This window comes from Natrix helvetica (genome assembly GCF_964273705.1).
Source record: "Natrix helvetica genome assembly, chromosome: 1".
NCBI lineage: Eukaryota > Metazoa > Chordata > Lepidosauria > Squamata > Natricidae > Natrix > Natrix helvetica.
In genome coordinates this window covers 345,315,731-345,338,037 of record NC_138548.1, presented here as the reverse complement: position 1 = coordinate 345,338,037, position 22,307 = coordinate 345,315,731, and the positions used below count along the sequence as shown (strand labels likewise).

Here is a 22,307-nt window from a genome sequence, read left to right as displayed (position 1 = left end):
AATATGCCTTCTCCAATTCCTACCATCCTTGAGCTCTAGGAGGTAAGAGCAATGGCCGGTGATGCCTATCACTGTGGCAGGGATCCACAGAGTTCCCCAGGCATAGTTGTGGGCATATACCGAATCCCCTACGCTAAAAGTCCGGATCTTGCTTGTGGAGTCTGGGGGCGATGAGGCAGAATAATTAGGGTGTAGCTGGACTAAGTGGGACCTTTTCTGGTGACCCATGAGAAGCTCGGAGGGGCTTCTCCCAGTAGTGGCACTGGGCATGATGTGCTGAATTAGTTGGTAATGGTCAACCCGTGTTTGCCAATTTGCACATCTCACCATTCTCTTCGCCTGACCATTGGAGGCTGGATGGAATGGCGTGACCAGGGCATGCCTGATTCCCTGAGCTGCTAGGAAGGTCTCAAATTGCATGGCCGTGAATTGGGGCCCGTTGTCAGAGACCAAGACGTGGGGCAGGCTGTGCATGGAGGAAAGTCTCCGTAGCACCTTGATGACCGCTTCTGCCATTGTGGACGTCATCAAGACTAATTCTAACTACTTTGAGTAAACGTCCACATCTACTAAGAATGTCTGGCCATGAACTGGGCCAGCAAAGTCAATGTGCACCCTACACCACGGTGCTTGAGGTCACTCCCACTCCTTAGCGGGTGCCCCAGAGGGACCTGGTCTGGACTCCTGCACGGTGTGCAGGAAGCCACCCATTCTTTGATTAGGCCACAACACGTAACTCCTAGCCAAAGACTTCATCCTGACAATTTCAGGATGCCCTACATGTAAAGCCTCTAATACTGCAATGCGCAGTTTGGGTGGAACAACAACCCATTTCTCCCACAGTATACAGCCATTTACACCGATAATTCATCACGTTTAGCAAAGTACATTTTAAAATCAGTCCCAACAGGCCTCTTTGGCCACCCCCTCCACACCCAGTTCAAAATTTGCTTGATGGTGGAGTCCTTTGCACAGTGACGGGCAACGTCAGTGGCCGAGACAAGCTCAGTCTCCAGGCAGTCAATGAGGAGGAGTGGCGTCTCGGGGGTAGTGTCAGCAAGAAGTTCAAGCAGTGGCCAGGGGCTGAGAGCATCAGCATGCCCCACAGTGGAGCCAGTTCGGTGGATAAGGCGGTAGGAGTAGGCAGCCAGGAAAAATAGTCCATCTGGTCATGCGGGGTGATAAAGACACTGGGGTAGGACAGTCCCCAACCAGTAGACCCAACAACGGCTTGTGGTCTGCAATCAGTTCGATGTCCCATCCATAAAGGTACTCGTGGAACCTTTTTACTCCTGCCACAGCAGCCAAAGCCTCACGGTCCATCTGGGTGTACTTCGGCTCTGCGGCGCATAGGGTCCTGGAGTAAAATGCAATAGGGGCTTTGGTTTCGTTGGGCATACGGTGGCTGAGGATGGTGCTGACACTGAACGGTGAAGCGTCGGAGGTCAGCACCAACGGCAGGGTCTGGCTGTACTGGACGAGGAAAGAATCCGTCGACAGGAGTCATTTTACTGCAGCAAATGCGGCAGCCTCAGCTTTTCCCAAGGACCACATTACGCTTTTAGCCAGGAGACGATGTAGGGGCTCAGCAATGGTGGCTTTCTGTTTAAGAATGATGCTGTAAAAATTAGGGAGTCCAAGGAGCACCTGCAGCTCAGTTTGATTGCGAGTTGTGGGGGCATCCTGAATTGCTTTGATTTTTTTGTGTGATCGGGTGAATCCCAGAGCCATCGATCAGGTACCCTAGGAATTCAACCCTTGGCACGTTAATTTGGCATTTCTCCTTTTTGAGACGGAGGCCTTTGTCTCTAATTCTACCCAAAACTGCTCGTACTCATTTTAAAAGTTGCACCTCATTTGCAGCCGATACCAAGATGTCATCGAAATAGGGGACGGCTCCTGGTATCCCCTTTAATAGCCCTTCCATGATGCTTTGGAACAGTCCAGGGGTGATACTAACGCCGAATTGCAGGCGGTGACATTTGAATGCATCCCTGTGCGTCACAATGTTTTGGGCCTCCACCGTAGTGCCATCTACAGGCAATTGTTGGTATGCCTGCACCATGTCCAATTTAGCGAAAAGTTTTCCAGGGCCTAATGAATGGAGAAGGTGCTGTACAATGGGTACAGAGTAGGCACTTTGTTGTAGCGCTTTATTAAGTGTGCATTTGTAGTCCGCACATATGTGAACTGATCCATCAGATTTGATAGGTGTCACTATAGGGGTCTCCCAGCGTGCATGATCGACTGGCTCTAGGATTCCCTGGCCTACGAGCTTGTCAATTTCCCTGTCAATTTTGGGGCGGAGAGCAAAAGGCACTCTCCTGGGTTTTAGCCTTATTGGGGCTATGTTGGGGTCCAAATTAAATGAAATTGGGGTCCCCATATACTTACCTAGACCGGTGGCGAAGACGTCCTCAAACTCCTTAAAAATAGCTTCAGCGCCGTCGTCTTTCAAGGCGTTCATACCGGCCACCTCTAGGGCCAGGGTTTGGAACCAATCTAGCCCTAGGAGGCTCTGCAGGTTGCCGCTGACCACTGACACTGGGAGTTTCCCGCTGAACTGCTTGAAGTTCACCTGGAATGTGCCTTGACCCACGATGGGGACCCGGTTTCCCTGGTAATTGCGTAGGCGGATGTCAGGGGTGCGAAAGTGCTGCTTCTTGAGGTTAGGGATAGCCTGTTTCAGGGTAGACCATGCTATTATGGTCAGTGATGACCTGGTGTTGATCTCCATCTCACATGGAGAGTCCTCGATGAGGACTGTGACCTTCAGCTTTTTTGGCCGCCTGGTGCGGACTTGTCTGATTGATGTGTGGTGCGTGACTCTGTCATTGGACCCTTTCACTCGCAGCGCTGGCAGGTTGCATTGCGGAAACGGCAAGCCGGACTGACATGGTCTCCTCTGCAGCTTGCGCAAGGTGGGAGACGCTGTTTGAATGTATGTGCCGGCTGGGCGCGGCTACTGTGCATGTGGCAGCTATCATCATCTTCTCCTTCAAAACACTTGGGCTCTGTGGACTTGCAATGAACATGTGTGCTTCTCGATTTGACGGCTGATTCTGATGCTCTGGCTTCGTCCAAGGCAATCTGCAGAGTGAGGTTTGATTTTGCGAGCAACCTCCTCTGTAAATTAATGTCCCGTACACTGCATATAATGCGGTCTAGAATCAGCTCGTCTCAGTCTCTGAATTCACAGTACGCTGCAGCCTTACGGAGTTCAGCAACGTACTCGTTAATTGACTCACCCTCCTTCTTATTCCTGATATTGAATTTATGCTGGCGAAAGTGCTTGGACGGCTTGGGCACGTAATGAGTCCTAAGCATCTGTTGGAGCATGGACCAAGCGACTGATTGTAGCGGTGTCAGCTCAGAGATGTCTTTTGCTGTCTCAAACACTTCCCGGCCACAGTATCTGAGGAACATGTTCTTCTTGCGGCCTTCAGAAATGCTCATGAGGTTGTTTTCCTTGAGGAAGCAGTCAAATCATAGCATGTACTGTTAGGGTGTAACCAACAAGTTGGGTAGACAATATATTGCACAAGGTATGTTATGTATCTTTAAGAGAGGAGCTCTGCTAATTAGTAGATTACAGCCTTTAAATTGCAGCTGATGTTGTTGCTCTCTCTCTCTCTCTCTTGATTGCTGTATGATAACTGCTGCCTAACTGTTACTACTGTTGCTACTACTTACTGTGTGTAAGTTATTTGCTACTTGTATCCAAGTTATCTTGGTAGTATTGGACTGCTTTTTCTGTCTATGACTTTTTGGCTGTGTTTATGGATTTTGCTATATTCTTCAAAAAGTAAAGATTTATTTTGTTACTTTACTATCCATTATTCAGTGTGGTTGCTTTATCTATCGCACGCTGCGTATACTTTACAGGGTTGCTCTGTTATAACCTCGACCTGGGGTTCATTGCTAGTGCTTAATCGCACCAGTTCCTAACATTGGTTATGGGCCCAGACGCCCTGCCTTAACCATAATTTTTTTTTAAGCACCACTTTTTGGATAGTTTATTTTTGTGAATATGCCACAAGAACAGTCTGCTGCAATCTCCATGATTACCCGGTTTGATGGAACCAACTATGTTTCCTGGTCCTTGAAGTGTTCCCTACTTCTGCGTAGAGAAGGACTGTGGTCTGTGGTTCAGAACCCACCAGATGTTACAGATTGGGATCCTGCTGATAATGAGGATGCGAAGAAGATTGCGCAGTTTAACAGGGACAATGATAGAGCTCTCTGCATTATCGGACTAACACTGAATGACCAGCAACTGGTCCATATTCGTGGCGAAGAGTCTGCTGCTAGGTGTTGGAACACATTGCGGAGAATTTATGTTCGGGACAGTGTGGGTGCTCATATTCATCTCACACGGAAACTGTTTAGAGCCCGTTTGCAAAAAGGTGGTGATATGTTGGCTCATTTAGACTTCATGAAGAAAACTTTGCAGGATTTGCAAGAAAAAGAGTTAATTTTTTCTGAGCTTCACCAGGTGTATATTATTCTATCGTCGCTTGATGAAAGCTACGACTCTTTTGTTTCCTCATTGGAAGTTCGTTCACGAGATGAACTGACATTATCTGAGGTTACCGGGAGATTGCTTGAAGAGTCCAGACGAAGAGAGGATAGAGTTCAGTTCAGAGACAATCAATCACAAGAAGAAACACAGTTTTCAACTGTAAATTTTGTTAAGAAATGTTATTCTTGTGGTGGTAAGGGGCATATTGCTAAGAACTGTAAAAATAGCAAGAAAAGGAGTGTTGCTAATAGTAAAAGAAAAAGCAACAATGTTACTGTAACTGTAGCTAAGGTAGATAAGCCTGTAAACCATAGTTTCTGGGTGGTTGACAGTGGCGCATCCCATTCTATAACCAAGGTTAAAGAAAGGTTTGTTACTATGAAGGCTAGCAAACAGCACATTTCCTTAGCGAATGGTTGGAAAATTAAGGCTTCAGGTGAAGGTACAGCTTATTGTCCATGTATTAATGAAAAATTGGAAATGTTATATGTACCTAAAATGAAATTTAACCTATTATCTGTAAAAGACCTTGTGAAATGTGGGTTTACAGTAACATTTAAGAATGATAGATGCATTATCGAAAAGGAAGGTAATAGTGTTATTGCCAGTTTGGAGAATAATTTATTTATTCTACATGAGAACTCTTTAAATATTGCGAGTTCTGAACCTGGTTATAAGAATAAACAGCCCCATGATAACTGTATACATCTACTTCATAGACGTTTAGGTCATGTAAATTTTAAAATGGTACGTCAAACTGTTATTCTATCTAAGGGAATCAATTTGAAACCTTGTTCAAAATATCTTAACTGTAATGCCTGTAACCAGGCTAAAAGTAAGGTTACCCCTGCAAACCGGTTTAAAGGATTCAAGACATCTAAACCACTGGAAGTAGTGTTTGCAGACCTAATTGGCCCTAAGAAACCTAGCTTAGGAGGTGCCTGCTATATACTCAGCATTATGGACCATTATTCTAGGTATGGTTTCTGTTATGTAATGAAATCAAAGGCAGAAACTTTCCAACATTTTACTAAATGGTTAAAGTTTGTTGAACGTAAGATGGATAAAAAAGTACTTTGCCTAGTCACTGATAATGGGTCTGAATTCACTAATCATAGGTTTACATCAATGTTGGAGAATGCTGGTATAGAACATAGGCGTTCTGCCCCCTACAGGCCAGAACATAATTCATTTATTGAAAGATGTGGTCAATCATTGCAGGCAATGACCAGAACTATGCTGGTTGATTCTGGTTTGTCAGAAAAGCTTTGGGGTGAGGCTATAATGTGTGCAAACCATATTCTGAACATAGTAGTTAACTCAACTACTGGTAAGATTCCTTATACTCTTTGGCATGGTAGGAAGCCTGATTTGAGTTATTTACACACATTTGGTGTCCCTGCTTGGGTGCATATTCCCTCAAAGACTAGACGGAAGGATCAAAGCAGAGCTAGGAAGATGGTTTTTGTTGGGTACAATTCCAATCATAGATCGTTTAGGTTCTGGGAACCTGGAACTCGGAGAATTATGCACAGTGCTAGTGCTAAATTTTCAGAACATGTTGGTTGGGAGAAGCTAGAACAAGAGTTTAACAAGGTTTGTGATGATGTAGATGTTGATCGTTTGGTTAATCATGATACACCAAATGAGCAGTTAGATAATCAGGATGGTCCATCTATTACTCTGAAAGGGGAGGAAGATGTAGATGTAGAATCTACTCGTGAGGGGGAACAGGATGATCCTGCAAGTCCTGTATTGCCTAGGAGGTCTACTAGGGACAGACATCCACCCGACAGATACCAAGCCAATGCAGTATTGCAAGTTAGCATAGAACCTTCTAGTTTTGCAGAGTTAAGGCTGTATCCTGAAAAGGAAAAGAAATTGTGGAAGGCAGCTATGGAGAAGGAGTTGAAATCCTTACAGGAATTGAAGGTTTATGAAGAAGCTAGGCTCCCTTCAGGGGAGAGTGCAATTGGCTGTAGATGGGTGTTTAAAATTAAAAACGATGCTGCTGGCAATGCTATTTATAAGGCTCGTTTAGTTGCTCAAGGGTTTTCCCAAACTGAGAGGGATTACGATGAGGTTTTTGCTCCGAGCTTGAAAGCCTCTACGTTGAGGGCAGCATTGGTGTGGGCTGCTAAGTATCGGTGTAATGTTACCCATATTGATGTTGAAACAGCGTATCTGCATGCTCCATTGCAGCATACCATTTATATGAAGATGCCACCAGGTGTGGCTTCTAATGGCCAGACTGGTTGTTGGAGACTTAAAAAGAGTCTTTATGGTTTAAAACAGTCCGGTTTTGAGTGGAACAGATGCATAGTAAATGAACTAAAAGCTATGGGATTTATTCCAGGTTTGGCTGATCCTTGTTTATTTAGACGGGTGAAAAATGGTTTGATCTCGTTGTTGCTTTTGTTCACGGACGATATAGCTATTATTACTAGGTCTGAGCAGGAAGCTATTGACATTGTTTCACAATTAGAGAGTAAATTTAGAATCCGGAATTTGGATGAAATTAAGCATTATCTGGGCTTAGATGTGGTTAGAACCAGTAAAGGTTTTAAGCTGTCGCAGGCTGGTAAAATTAATCATTTGCTTAAGAAATATAGCATGGAGCTATGTAAGACTGCAAAGACACCAATGGCATTGGAGTTTAAACCTGAGGTTACTGAGGGTACTGGTTTTGATAAGGGAATCTATCAATCTTTGATAGGTAGCCTAATGTACCTAAGTAATTGGTCTAGACCAGATATATCATTTAGTGTGAACCAACTGGCTAGATTCAATGATAATCCTTCAGAGAGGCATTGGCAAGCAGCAAAGCGTGTGCTGCGTTATTTAAAGAAAACTATCCACTATGCGTTGTATTTAGAGCCGAATAGGGATTTAGTTTTGACTGTTTATGCTGATGCGAATTTTGCAGCTGCTATAGATAATAGGAAGTCAACTTCCGGCATAGCCTTTATGCTAGGTGGTGTACTGATTGGATGGAAGTCGATACGACAGAAACACATAAGCTTATCCACAATGGAAGCTGAGTTTTCATGTTTGTCGTTGACATGTACTGAGCTGATATATTGTAAGCAGTTGCTTATAGATATGGGATTAAGTATCAATGAACCTTTTACTGTTTATGAAGATAATCAGGCAGCAATAAGAATGGCGACTAGTTTAGCTATTAAGACGAGATCGAAGTATACTGATTTGAGGTATCTTAATGTTCGACAAAGCATTAAGGATGGCCTGATAAAGTTGGAATATTGTTCAACTGAAGACAATTTAGCAGACAACTTCACTAAGGCACAAGGTTCAGTGAAACATACCTCATCATGTGAAGGTTATCATCTTAGATTGTGAGTGGATATATTGATCTACCCAAAGGGGAGAATGTTAGGGTGTAACCAACAAGTTGGGTAGACAATATATTGCACAAGGTATGTTATGTATCTTTAAGAGAGGAGCTCTGCTAATTAGTAGATTACAGCCTTTAAATTGCAGCTGATGTTGTTGCTCTCTCTCTCTCTCTCTCTCTCTCTTGATTGCTGTATGATAACTGCTGCCTAACTGTTACTACTGTTGCTACTACTTACTGTGTGTAAGTAATTTGCTACTTGTATCCAAGTTATCTTGGTAGTATTGGACTGCTTTTTCTGTGTATGACTTTTTGGCTGTGTTTATGGATTTTGCTATATTCTTCAAAAAGTAAAGATTTATTTTGTTACTTTACTATCCATTATTCAGTGTGGTTGCTTTATCTATCGCACGCTGCGTATACTTTACAGGGTTGCTATGTTATAACCTCGACCTGGGGTTCATTGCTAGTGCTTAATTGCACCAGTTCCTAACATGTACGAGTCCCAGTGTTTGGTGACTGGGTCATACGGAGTCGGTGGGGCGTCCATGGCCATTTTGTGTTCCGAGGGTATTTTGAGTTTGCCGCTCAAAAATGGCTGCTTGAAGCCACGCTGAGCTCCTGGCTGGATATACTTGCTAGATCGCTACACTCTTTTCGGTTCGCATAGTTGCCTTCCAATCCCACAGGCTTAATGGTAACAACAGCGCTTTATTAAGTAGAACAAGTGAGAACAATCCAGCGAAGGTTGAGTCTGACAGCAGCTCTTTTATAGGGAGCTGTCAGACCCTTCGACCAATAGGATTAAACCTCTGTTCCCACCAGAACAGAGGACCTTGGTGAAAACCACTGCAGTTAGTACAACTATCTAACAGACACATCACCACCAGATAGTTTTGCAATTGGCTGACCAACTGCACTCAGCAGGTATCATGAACAGTTGTGGGAACTAGGTAAGTCTAGCAGCTAGCCCAGGGTTTGGCAACCTTAAACACTCAAAGAGCCACAAATATCTTAACTGGAAGCCTCCTGTTCAATTCCAGAGCTGACTGGAAGTCTGCCCCCCCCCTGCCGTAGAGTCTCCTCCTTGCGCTGTGTCCTTTTTCCTTTACCTGTCCTAACCGAAACCTCTATCAATTGTGGAGCTGACCAGACAACCCACCCCTTGCCATAGAGTCTCCTCCTGGCATGCCCTGTTCCCCTCCCCAACTGGAAGCTCCTCTCAAAATACGTCTTATTAGAACAAGGCAACCTGAACGTAAGCTGTGCTTTGTCGCTAATTAGCAGTTTCTATAAAACTAGAATGAAAGGTTGTCTCTTCTTTCTGTACCCTTTGAGCGGAGAGGGTCAAGCCATTTAAAGGATAAAAATGATAATTGCTTAACAGTTTTTTTCCTGACCTCCTTCTTCAAGGTGTTGCATTCCAGATGTACTGGGCTCCAATTTTTATCATTCCCCAGACAAGTCTCAGGAAGATGGCAGCAAGGGTCTAAACAGTAGGATGGCACCAGGTTGTAGACAGCCTGATACTAGAACTCCCTGGCACCTTGAAGATTCAGTATTCAACCATGCAGGGAACATCCTCTCAACTTTAGTAACTTTCCACCAACAAACTTTCTGGACTTTTAGTTTAGTGAGATGGCTTTGTCCCTGCTATTTCTATTTTCTCAAAGCATTTCATTGTTCACTTCTAACCTATTTCAATGCCAGTGATTCATCCCAGTTAGGGTGTCATTTCTACCGGAGAGTATTGATGCAAAGGCGACAGACTGAACCAATAACCCTTTTTTATTCCTTTTTTTAAAAAAGCAAGTTTCGGATCTCTTTTTGGCTGAAAAGGGATAATCAGTCAGCCATCCCCGTTTTCCTTCTCTCCGCCTGTCTTGCATCCACTCGAAGTAATGGGAGAGAAAGAATATTCCTGCCTTTCTGTTTGGTCCACTTTCCAACAAGCGTGATCAGAAGAACACGGAGTACAATCAATGCCTTCAGGAACTGTGTTTCTGACGCTTCCAGAAGCGTTTGATGTCTGAGTGGCCGGCAGGAGTCACCACCATGGCACGCTTGATTGGGTTCTCAAAAACCAGGACCCCAAGTTCCTTGGCATGGTCACAGAGAAGCTCAAAGTCCACCTGGGATAAGAACTGGTTGTAGAGGACACCTGTGGGAAAGAGTTGGCCAAACAGATGAACCGGAAGGCAGGCAAGGAGAAGCTGATGGAGAAATAGAAAGAGACAGGGGTGGAAAACAGGCGGGAACAGCAATATATGGCAAAAGAGGAATAAGAGTGGAAGAAATGGGGCAAACAAGGACAGACAAAACCACAAATGAGAGCCTCTTTATATCCCCCCTGCAGACATCAGGGCCAACTCCTGCTTTTAAAATGATAATCGTGACAACCCCTCAGAGGTGGGTTGCTCCCAGTTTTACTACCGGTTTGATTCGCACACGCTTCACTTTTGTCTCATCTTTCCTTTCCCACTTTGATTCTATGAACACCCACTTTTTCCACAACTACTTCAAACAGTACAGCTATTTCCTCAAAAAAAATTAAAATCTAAATAGCTTTGTGGGTTGTGGGTTGGCATTAGTCCTAAGGGCCCGAGGGTCTTCACTCTGTTAATTTGCAGGCTTTGGGATTAATCCAATGGTTTCAACCTTCTTTCAACCACTTGCTGGAAATGTTTTTGGAGAGTTTTCCACCGTTTCTCTGATAGTCACAGAGAGATAGAATAATGTTGAGGGACGGGAATGTCAGGGGAAAAATTTCACCCTGAACTAATGAGGTCTGGAATCGACGACTTTTCCAAACAGCATATCCTCAAGAAGCGACAATGAAAAAACGTGAGAACATGTTCTAATTAAAAACAAACTTTAATACAAAAATAACAAAATAGAAATAAAACAAATCTATCTAATTGTTACATTTTGGCAAGAACAAATGTTGTCCGCCTTCTTGAAGACGAACAAAGATCAAAAGGGAAGAAGTCTCTGGAATGTGTGATGAGCAGACCGAGTACATCACTGCTGATAAGACCTATGACCTGCGCAATAACTCAGTTCAGCTAGCAAACCAATTAACGCAGTGACAGGGAAGTCCTCCCAGGTCAGTCTGATATAATCGTCTCTGTCTCTACGCATGCAGAGCAGAGGTGGGTTGCTGCCAGTTTGGCCCAGATCGGGCGAAACAGTAGTAGTAGTGGCGGGAGACTCCACCCACCTGCCCTGGACGCTTCTGCTCATGCCCAGAAATGTCTCATGCGGGAGCATGCCTGAACCCGTAGTAAAAAAATTAGCAGAGCCTGTGCTGACCCCTAGCGACTGCCTCAACATTCCTGCACTTTTCTCTGAAAGGGTTTTTCACTAGAAGATGGGAACCCACTTGTGACAGTAAAAATAACAATTGTAAATAAAAATTAAATAAGGTGTCAGGAGTGTAGGAAGTGAAAACTGCAGTGTTTTTTTTAAAAAGCAGATAACTTCATTATAAACCTAATACCAAATTGTAAGGAGACATGGACAAAAAAGACCAAATATCTATCTCAATAGCACTGTGAACCATAAACTACACATTCAGAATTCTTTCTTCAATTACGGTATTAAACATTATTACTTTTTGATTGAAGTATTATGTTAAAGAAACCTTTCTTGCCTAACGTTCTGCAAATATTTTAACCTTGAAAGGATAACAGGTAGGAATAAGGTAGGCTTAAGGATATTTACCTCTAATAGCAATAGCACTTATATTCTACTTTACAGTGCTTTACAGCCCTCTCTATACAATACAATACAATACAATACAATACAATACAATACAATACAATACAATACAATACAATACAATACAATAGTAGAGTTGGAAGGGACCTTGGAGGTCTTCTAGTCCAACCCCCTGCCTAGACAGGAAACCCTATACCGTTTCAGACAAATGGCTATCCAACATCTTCTTAAAGACTTCCAGTGTTGGGGCATTCACAACTTCTGGAGGCAAGAAGTTCCACTGATTAATTGTTCTAACTGTCAGGAAATTTCTCCTCAGTTCTAAGTTGCTTCTCTCCTTGATTAGTTTCCACCCATTGCTTCTTGTTCTACCCTCAGGTGCCTTGGAAAATAGTTTGACTCCCTCTTCTTTGTGGCAACCCCTGAGATATTGGAACAATGCTATCATGTCTCCCCTAGTCCTTCTTTCTCTTAAGCTAAACATACCCAGTTCCTGCAACCATTCTTCATATGTTTTAGTTGAGGTCAGGCTGATATGTCTGTAGTTTCCTGGATCTAATTTTTTCCCTTTTTTGAAGATGGGAACCACATCAGCTCTTTTCCAGTCCTCTGGTAGTTCCCCGGTGTTCCAGGATCTCTGAAAGATATAATTCAGTGGTTCTGAGATCTTGTCTGCTAGTTCCTTCAGAACCCTGGGGTGTAATCCATCCGGTCCTGGTGATTTGAACTCATCTAGGGTATACAGGTGCTCACTTACCATTTTCTTCCCTATTTCAATTTGTGTTCCTAATCTGATTTTTGTGGTGCTGCTTTTGATAGGTTGGACTGTTTTGTCCCTTTGTGTAAAGACAGATGCAAAACATGAGTTAAATAGTTTTGCTTTCTCCCTGTTGCTTGTCACCTTCTTGCCACTTTCTCTGACCTTGTGTTTACTGTCTACATAACCTGTGTTATGCCTGACTGCCCCTACTTTCTTGCCACTTGTGTGATTCATGCACATGGTATGGCAATCACTATTAAATGCTTGGTTTTGCTTGACAGCAGGAGTGATAATCTTACCCACACACACATCTATGTTACATGCACTTATAACCCTATGGATTTTAGTTTTCTGGGGACAGAAATGTTCTGTATCTATTAATTCTCTGTCCCCGCTCTTCAGTTTAAATGTTTATCAAGAAAATCTGTGAATTTAATGCCAAGTAACTCAGTCCCTTTCTTGGATGGGTGCAAACCATCTCTTTTGTACAGTTTTTCATTGGACCAGCTGCAGACATCATGACTAATAAAACCAAAGCCTTCCCTTTTACACCACTCCTTTAGCCACACATTAAACTCTGCTACTCTAAGTAGTTTACGGAGTCACCTTATTGGCCCCAAACAATCTGGGTCCTCATTTTACCCACCTCGGAAGGATAGAAGGTTGAGTCAACTTTGAGCCGGTCTGAATTGAACTGCAAAACTGCTGCAGCTGGCAGTCATCATAATTTCCCTGATGTACTATATTCTAACCCAGTGATGGCTAACCTTTTCCGGACGAAGAGGCCAAAGCATGCAGGCGTGAATGCACGCACGGGTGCACGAACCCCCAAAATGTCATGCATGTGCATCCCCTGCAGTCACTCTGTGTGCATGCACATGCGCCTCCTGCATGCGCCCTGCCCCTGCATGCACAGCAGAGACCCAAAGACCAGCTGACTGGTGGGAGGCGCACACATGCACGGTGGAGCTGAACTGAGCTGACAGCCCATCAGAAAGGGTGCTGCGTGCTAACTCTGGCACACGTCCCATAGGTTTGCTATCACAGTTCTAACCACTGCACCACCATGGCTAGTAATCCATTATAGTAGAGTATACAGATTAATCCAGTGTAGTATATTATGGTATGGTATGCTATAGTATAGGGTGTGGTGGGGTGTGTGGGATGTGTGTGTGTGTGTCCTTATAGGATGTGGTGTACCTTGTGAAGTGTGGTGTGTGATGTGTGATGCACAAAGCATGGTGAGTATGGTGTGGTGAGGTATGAGTGGGATGTGTGTGTGTAGTTATGGTGTGTGTGGAGCAGTGGTGGGATTCCAAATTTTTTACTACCAGTTCTGTGGGTGTGGCTTGGTGGGTATGGCAGGGAAAGGATATTGTAAAATCCCCATTCCCTCCCCAATCCAGGGGAAGGTTACTGCAAAATCCCCATTTCATCAGCTGGGACTCGGGAGGCAGAGAATAGATGGGGGTGTGGCCAGCCAGAGGTTGTATTTACCGGTTCTCCAAACTACTCAAAATTTCCGCTACCGGTTCTCCAGAACTGGTCAGAACCGGCTGAATACCAGTTCTGGTGTAGAGAAACATTGGGAGTTTGGGATATGGGAAGGTAATGGAGGTAGATTCAGTAGATAGCTGCTAAGGGGAAAACTTTGAAAAGCCCAACTCTTAATGCTATGAATTTCTGCTGACCCTAACCCTAACCCTTCCTTTCCAAACCAGGATACATGGATTCCAGTAACTACTAGTATCTCCGATTGAAACTGTTCTTACAGCACATGAGAAAACATCTCTAATTAAATGAATCATGTCCCAATGGAAGCATCCTGCCTAAACTGGTTTCTCCATATCAGGGTATATTAAAATAATGTTGATACCCAGAATACCAAACCTGCCCATTTATTAGATTGAAACCTATGAAAAACATATGTGAATCATTGGGTTCTACCAGAATTTGGCAGAATTCCAGTTTCCTTTATTTGTTTTTTCATATTGCATCAGGTTCTGACATTGTTGTGAAAATAAAGAGATTTTTAGCCTAAAAATTCAGACAGTATTTATTAAGAGGTTGTTTTTGAGGGAGGGGATTAATTAAAAGCCTGTCTCAAATCAAGATGTAACAAATTACTGCTAGCAATTTATTATTTTAACAGCAAAAGTGATGTGGGTTTTAGTTGTCTCCTTATTTGTCTTCCAAGTTCCCACCAATCAGTCCCTGAAAGGACAATGGATGCTTCTGGAAGGTTCTCTGGTGCAGCTTGTCATCATTTCTCCAGGCTTTAAGGGGAGGTCTTGACTGGTTCCTGAGAGAAATAAACAGACAACCACTATTCTGAAGCAAACAAACTGTAGCTAGGTTTTCAAATGGTGCCTTTGGCATATGGATGCCATTACTAGAGACCCAACTCTTGGGATGTCATGAAATATGCTTGCTCTACAAAATGTATCACTAGCATTACAAAATTGCCCAGTGTAAAATCAAATGAGTATGTTTCAGCAAAGAGTGGCAATAAAATCAATTTTTCGAGATTGCTCTATGAGTGAGATGGGTGATCTCTATATCTGATATATAAATGATTTTTAAAAACATATTTTCCATCAACCATTACTCCTTTCCAAAGGCAGAACTAATAGCAGAACTTACGTGTCTCTTCAGCCTTTGACAAAAGGCTCTTTAAAAAATCACAGTGCTCTACCATCCTTTCCTGGAATGGCTCAGTATTAAGAAGGAAGAAATTCTGCTCTGTGGCATTATAGAGTGGCCACTCATCCTTGCTGGCCACTAACCCAGTGGGATTCCTAAGGAGGAAGAAAAGGACATTGATGGAAACGAATCAAAGGGAGAACCAACCTAGAAATAAGGAGAAATTTCCTGACAGTGAGAACAGTTGATCAGTGGAACAGAAGTTGCCTTCAGAAGAGTTTGCGAGTTTCCCTTGCAAGCCTTTGCTCGTTTTCCTAATGGTAGAGTAACATTCTGTTTCTTATCTCCCTTTTGCCTTCTTTATTCCGCTTGGAGAAATAATGTACCCTGGAATAGATATGATACCACTGAACTCATAAAAGAACAATTATCTATAAGGGACATTATTAAAAATCCTTAGAAATTGAGGGCTGTTTCCAGTATAGGTAGTCTTTGACTTACAACTATTCATTTAATGCCCATTCAAGGTTACAATGGCCCTGAAAAAGTGACTTACAACTGGTCCTTGCACTTACAACGATTCCAGCATCCTCATGGTCACGTGATCAAAATTTGGCTGCTTGGCAACTGGCATGTATTTACAATAGCTGCAATGTCCCAGGGTTACATGATCAACATTTGCAACCTTTCCAGCTGACTTTCAACTAGCAAAGTTAGTGGAGGAAGCTGGAGTCACATAATCATATATTGTACTTAACGATTGCAGTGATTTGCTTAATAACTGTGGTAAGAAAGGTTTTTAAATTGGGCATGATTCACTTAACAACTGTCTTGCTCGGCAACAGAAATTCTAGTCCCAACTGTAGTTGTAAATCATGAACTGCTTGTATTAACACAACCTGTAAACATACCCAAAGGAATAGCGTGCATTACTTTATGGCTGCATTACTTTAAATATAAAGTGCATTTGTTGAATGGAATGGGGTTTTTTGGATTTGAAATAGAGATTTTTGAAATAAAGTGAACCACTTACCCACTTCTGGCAAACTCTGCCCAGTAATGCATCATCTTATGGCTCAGTCTGGCTCCAGCCTCTGTGCATGTGTGATTGACAGGCAGCACTGATTCAAGGGTTCCAAAAACATAAGGAACCTCAGCACCGTGAGTTGCCCCAATCCATTCAGGCCAAACTGACCATGAAGGGCGATGTGTGAATAAATAGGCATATACAGGACTCCCAGTTTTCCTGATATTTCCTGCAGCTTCCCTCAATGGGCATCCAATGATCCAATCTGTATAAAAGTGGGACAGAGCAGAACGGAACTGTGCTGGGCCTTGTTGTCCTTCACTGAACTTCAGTGCAATAGCCTGAACAATATCTTCAGTTGCATTTGGCACTAACAGATGTATCCCTGTCAGAAGCTGCTCCTGATTGATGAGGTTGTGGGTGATGTTAGGGAAAACAAAGTGGACAAATGAGGCTGCTTCATCAGAGGTTTCACCTATGAGGACTGGTTTGACCTGAATTTGCCCTTCCTCCATCAGCTTTTCTGGTTCACCAAGCAAAAACTCCCCATCTGTGGTTGGCACGAAGGGAAAATTTGCAAGGAAGCCACCTTTGAAGAACAGAGATATTTCATGCCAAATAAGTTCAGAAACATTTTTGGTTTGCAGACAATGCCCTATGTTGATATTATTGTCCTTGGAGCAACCTAGCAGATGAATAAATTCCAGCGATAACTGTTTGGCATGCTCAGGAGACTTCCAAGCCCAGAAGGCATTGGCTGTTCCGCTCTGGATCACCGCTTGGGCAAAAAGGTCCTGGCTTTTTGGTGCGAGAAGATGGAGATTCACACAAGATCCTCCAGCACTTTGGCCAAAAAGGGTCACCCGAGAAGGATCTCCGCCAAAGGCAGCTGCATTCTCTTTTATCCACTTCAGGGCCAGCTGTTGGTCCCATAAGCCTAGGTTCCCTGGCGCAACTGGTGGCAAATATAGAAAGCCCAGGGCTCCCAAGCGATAATTGATGGTGACCACAATGACGTTCTCAGTGGCAGCCAAGGATGCCCCATTGTACATATCCAGAGAAGACGCGCCCATTAAATATCCCCCTCCATGTATCCAGACCAAAACAGGCACTGGTGAAGTAGGTTGTGGGTGTGGCACCCAGATGTTGAGGGAAAGGCAATCTTCTGACAGTGGTGTTTTAGGAGACCACATCTCTGATTCAGGGACATCCCGGAAAATAAATTGAGGACAGGAATTGCCAAAATTGGTGGCCTCCAAGGTTTGACTCCATGGCTGATGTGGAAGAGGTTTCTGGAGACGCAACTTCCCCAGGGGAGGCTCAGCATAAGGAATGCCTAGATAGGCTGTCACAGATCCAGGGCCAGCCAGGAACTGCTTGCCCTTAATAGGGCCACTGCTGGTTATGACCACTGTGTCTCCCTTAGATGCAGAACTGGAGGCTAATGGAAAGGGAAGGAGGAAGAGGAGGAGGCAGCACAAGAGAGACGGGCATAGTAGACAAGGCATTGCAACAGTAGGACGAGTCGGTTGACCTGGAAAAAGTTACAACCACTATGAGATTATTCCAATACTGTATAAGCACACCTTACGCCAACTCATGATTACTTTATTGTGATGGTGGGGCTCCCTTTTTGCTGAAGACACCAATGGTGAGCAGGGAATGACTTAGTCACCTCTGCCCTTCTCCATGATGTAACTCCAACGTTCTAGAAGAACCGCTTAGAACTCTTGATTACTGATCCCCTTGCTCAGGGAATGGACAGTTTTACACAGAATTGCTAGTAGATCTTCTCCAGGATTCCCAATACAGTGTTGTTATATATTATCTGTGTTCTAACACAGTTAGAACAAAGATAATATATAACATAATAAGTTAGAATAAGTTTCTTACACTCCAGAATCCTATTCTGGAACTAAGAATGTAGTACTAAGCCCTATCTTGTAAATTATGATACAACTGAAATAAATAACAATGGAAATTACCCCAAATCAATGTTTGTACAGCTCCGATCTTGTTTTAAATCCACCCACCATGTGAAGCCAGAAGAGTCACCGAAACCTCGTGTTAGATACCAGAAACATTGGTAATGGTTTACACCAAGGTCCTCTGTTCCGGTGGGAACAGAGATTCAATCTGATTGGTCGAAGGATCTGACAGCTCCCTATAAAAGGGCTGCTGTCAGACTGAACTTTCGCTGGACTGTACATAGTTGACTTGTGCTAATAAAGAGCTGTTTGTTACTCTGAAGCCTGAGTGTGCCTTCTTTCACCCGATCTAACACCTAGGATTACCAAAGTAAGTGTGCCCTCTTTTGGGTATGTTGTGAAATAAAATTTCTTAGAAAAACCAGTTGTGGTAAAAATGGCAAAATAAGCAAAATTGTAAAGTATCAGAAAAAAAATGGAGACAGCTAATCTATAAAAGGCTATAAATCAGTGTTTCTCAATCTTAGCAACTTTAAAAGGTGTTGACTTTAGGTCCCAGAATTTTGGGAGTTAAAGTTAGGTACAACTGAAAAGATAAAGAGCACACTTTCAACTTCTCCTCTGAACCCAGAAACTCAGTAACTCTAATTACCATGGGATTTCCTGTTCTCTTTCACACAAAGGCTAGCCTCAGAAATATTTTTTAGAACAGCTACTTTCCCCCAACCCAAGGGTGCCCAATCTCTGAGCTGTGGCCCATTGCCAGGCCTTGAGACTTTTGGAATCGGGCCACGGAGGTGGCGGATGAGTGTGTGAGCAATGCACGGATCCCCACTCACGCAAGCAGCATGCGTGTGTGCCTGCTGCACACAGAGATTGTTCCCCTCTACACACACACACGGTGATCCACAACCAAAAAGTTTAGCCTGTAATAGAAATAACTAGACTAAATAGAATTAACCAGCCAGAAAAAAACAAGAAATTCTACTCCCTTTCCTTAAAATCATCTGCTAATTCTCTGAAAAAAAAAAACCCACTGTTTTTCAAAAATTCTGCAGATTTACTCACTTGTCAGATTTAACGGGATTATTTGTTATTTGAAAGAAGAAAGCAGCTTCAGAGGTTACCAGGCTGTATCCTGCTCACACACAGACAAAAAAATGATCATGAAAAGAGGAACTTTATATATTGCAGGAAGGTGCATTGACCAACCGGATTCTGTCCATAAAGGGTGAGGAAGCTGAAAGTTTTGGCAAAAGGTTCAAATATCAAAGACATGAAAAAACAAGGAAGTTCCTTCAAATGGGGTGAGAGAACTCCAGAGCAGTCACTATCTCTGATGTGCAACCTGCAGCCTTGAAAAGAGCCATTAAAACATCTGTCCAGATTTCAAAGCAACTAAAGAACCTGAAAGCAAATAACAGATACCAGGGGTGACCCTAAATTGGATGATTCTAAAAATGTAGGACAGACAGTTTTAGATTGGGTAATGGATAGGCACTCACAGGCTTAACGGTAACAACAGCTCTTTATTAAGTACAACAAGCGAGAACAATCCAGCGAAGGTTGAGTCTGACAGCAGCCCTTTTATAGGGAGCTGTCAGACCCTTCGACCAATAGGATTAAACCTCGGTGACCTTGGTGGAAACCACTGCAGTTAGTACAAGTATCTATCACCCCTCCCCTCTTAGATGGAACAATCCTACTGCCAACGTAGTCACACAGGTAGGCGGGCTTTTGGGTAGCTCTGCCTGACCTGTGCAGTTCAGTAGAAGGGGTTTCCTTGGACAGGTCGGACGGACCTGTTTGCTCCGCATCTCCGCTTGGTGGAAGCTCCTGGAACTTTTCACAGGCCACGGCTGGAGTTTCTGGAGCCCGTTCGCTTGGAGCTCGCTGCTGGCCTGCAACAATACCAGATAAGCTTCCCGGTACCCTCGGGCTTGAGCTGACTGGGGAAGGAGTGAGTGTTTGCTCCGTTTGGGTAGGGCTTTGGCTAACTCGTACAGGAGTTACCTCTGGTTGTCTAAGATTGGAGTTGGAGAGGCGGCCATGGAGTTGGTCAATATGCCTTGTCCAATTCCTACCATCCTTGAGCTCTAGAAGGTAAGAGCAAGGGCCGGTGATGCCTATCACTGTGGCAGGGATCCACAGAGTTCCCCAGGGATAGTTGTGGGCATATACCGAATCCCCTACGCTAAAAGTCCGAAACTTGCTTGTGGAGTCTGGGGGCGATGAGGCAGAATAATTGGGGTGTAGCTGGACTAAGTGGGACCTTTTCTGGCGACCCATGAGAAGCTCGGAGGGGCTTCTCCCAGTAGTGGCACTGGGCATGATGTGCTGAATTAGTTGGTAATGGTCAACCTGTGTTTGCCAATTTGCAGATCTCACCATTCTCTTCGCCTGACCATTGGAGGCCGGATGGAATGGCGTGACCAGGGCATGCCTGATTCCCTGAGCTGCTAGGAAGGTCTCAAATTGCATGGCCATGAATTGGGGCCCGTTGTCAGAGGCCAAGACGTGGGGCAGGCTGTGCATGGAGGAAAGTCTCCGTATTTATTTTATTTATTTATTATTCATATTTATAGACCGCCCCCTCTCCCGAAAGGGACTCGTGGTGGTGTACAGTCACTAAAATGCGTTATAAAATACATACATAAAACAGTTAAATAATTAAATACGTAGGTGGAGGATGTTGCAAGACTGTATATAGAATAATAAATATAGTACATTAAAAACTCTAATAACCCAGGAGTTAAAATATTACCCAAAAATTACCCATTAAAATATATCCACCGGGAGGTAAAAACTAAGAATGTGCCAGGCCAGCTAATCAAAACAGGTGAGTCTTTAATTTTTGACGGAAGGAACGGAAGTCAGTGGTAGTTCTAATGTCGGGGGGAGGTCATTCCAGAGGGTTGGGCCCATCACAGAGAAGCACCTTGATGACTGCTTCTGCCGTTGTGGACGTCATCAGGACTAATTCTAACTACTTCGAGTAAATGTCCACAAGTACTAAGAATGTCTGGTCATGAACTGGGTCAGCAAAGTCAATGTGTACCTAGACCATGGTGCTTGAGGTCGCTCCCACTCCTTAGTGGACGCCCCAGGGGGAGCTGGTCTGGACTCCTGCACGGTGTGCAGGTAGCCACCCATTCTTTGATCTCCCTGTCCATGTTAGGAAACAACACATAACTCCTAGCCAAAGACTTCATCCTGACAATTCCAGGATGCCCTACATGTAAAGCCTCTAATACTGCAATGCGCAGTTTTGGTGGAACAACAACCCACTCCCCCCACAGTAGACAGCCATTTACACCGATAATTCGTCACGTTTAGCAAAGTACATTTTAAAATCAGTCCCAACAGGCCTCTTTGGCCACCCCCTCCATACCCAGTTCAAAATTTGCTTGATGGTGGAGTCCTTTGCACAGTGACGGGCAACATCAGTGGCTGAGACAAGCCCAGTGTCCAGGCAGTCAATGAGGAGGAGTGGCATCTTGGGGGTAGTGTCAGCAAGAGGTTCAGGCAGCAGGCAGGGGCTGAGAGCATCAGCATGCCCCAAAGTGGAGCCAGTTCGGTGGATAAGGCGGTAGGAGTAGACAGCCAGGAAAAATAGTCCATCTGGTCATGCGGGGTGATAAACACACTGGGGTAGGACGATCCCCAGCCAGTAAACCCAACAACGGCTTGTGGTCTGTAATCAGTTCGAAGTCCCATCCATAAAGGTACTCGTGGAACCTTTTTACTCCTGCCACAGCAGCCAAAGCCTCACGGTCCATCTGGGTGTAGTTCTGCTCTGCGGCGCATAGGGTCCTGGAATAAAATGCAATAGGGGCTTCAGTTCCATTGGGCATACGGTGGCTGAGGATGGTGCCGACATCGAACGGTGAAGCGTCGGAGTTCGGCACCAACGGCAGGGTCTGGCTGTACTGGATGAGGAAAGAATCCGCCGACAGGAGTCATTTTACTCCGGCAAATGCGGCAGCCTCAGCTTTTCCCAAGGACCACATTACATTTTTAGCCAGGAGACGATGTAGGGGCTCAGCAATGGTGGCTTTCTGTTTTAGAATGATGCTGTAAAAATTTGGGAGTCCGAGGAGCACCTGCAGCTCAGTTTGATTGCGAGGTGTGGGGGCATCCTGAATCGCTTTGATTTTTTTGTGTGATTGGGTGAATCCCAGAGCCATCGATCAGGTACCCTAGGAATTCAACCCTTGGCACGTTAATTTGGCATTTCTCCTTTTTGAGACGGAGGCCTTTGTCTCTAATTCTACCCAAAACTGCTCGTACTCATTTTAAAAGTTGCGCCTCATTTGCAGCCGATACCAAAATGTCGTCGAAATAGGGGACGG

The 22,307-nt window shown here is 44.1% G+C and overlaps 1 protein-coding gene across 3 annotated transcripts in view; it reads right to left on the bottom strand.

Annotated features, from left to right (window-relative positions):
* The window catches only part of LOC309396127 (acetylcholinesterase-like), a 56,939-nt gene that overhangs the window by 17,930 nt on the left and 16,702 nt on the right, over window positions 1-22,307 (bottom strand). For 2 of the 3 annotated variants that reach the window (XM_081960934.1, XM_081960937.1), the window contains exons 1-3: window positions 19,024-19,159; window positions 16,034-17,561; window positions 15,001-15,155 (exon numbers count right to left, since the gene is read on the bottom strand). In XM_081960934.1, the coding sequence (XP_081817060.1) occupies window positions 15,001-15,155; window positions 16,034-17,535 (1,657 nt within the window). In that variant the 5' untranslated portion in view covers window positions 17,536-17,561; window positions 19,024-19,159. Of the gene's footprint in view, window positions 1-15,000; window positions 15,156-16,033; window positions 17,562-19,023; window positions 19,160-22,307 lie in introns of those variants that run through there. The other variant, XM_081960935.1, reaches the window with a different exon arrangement.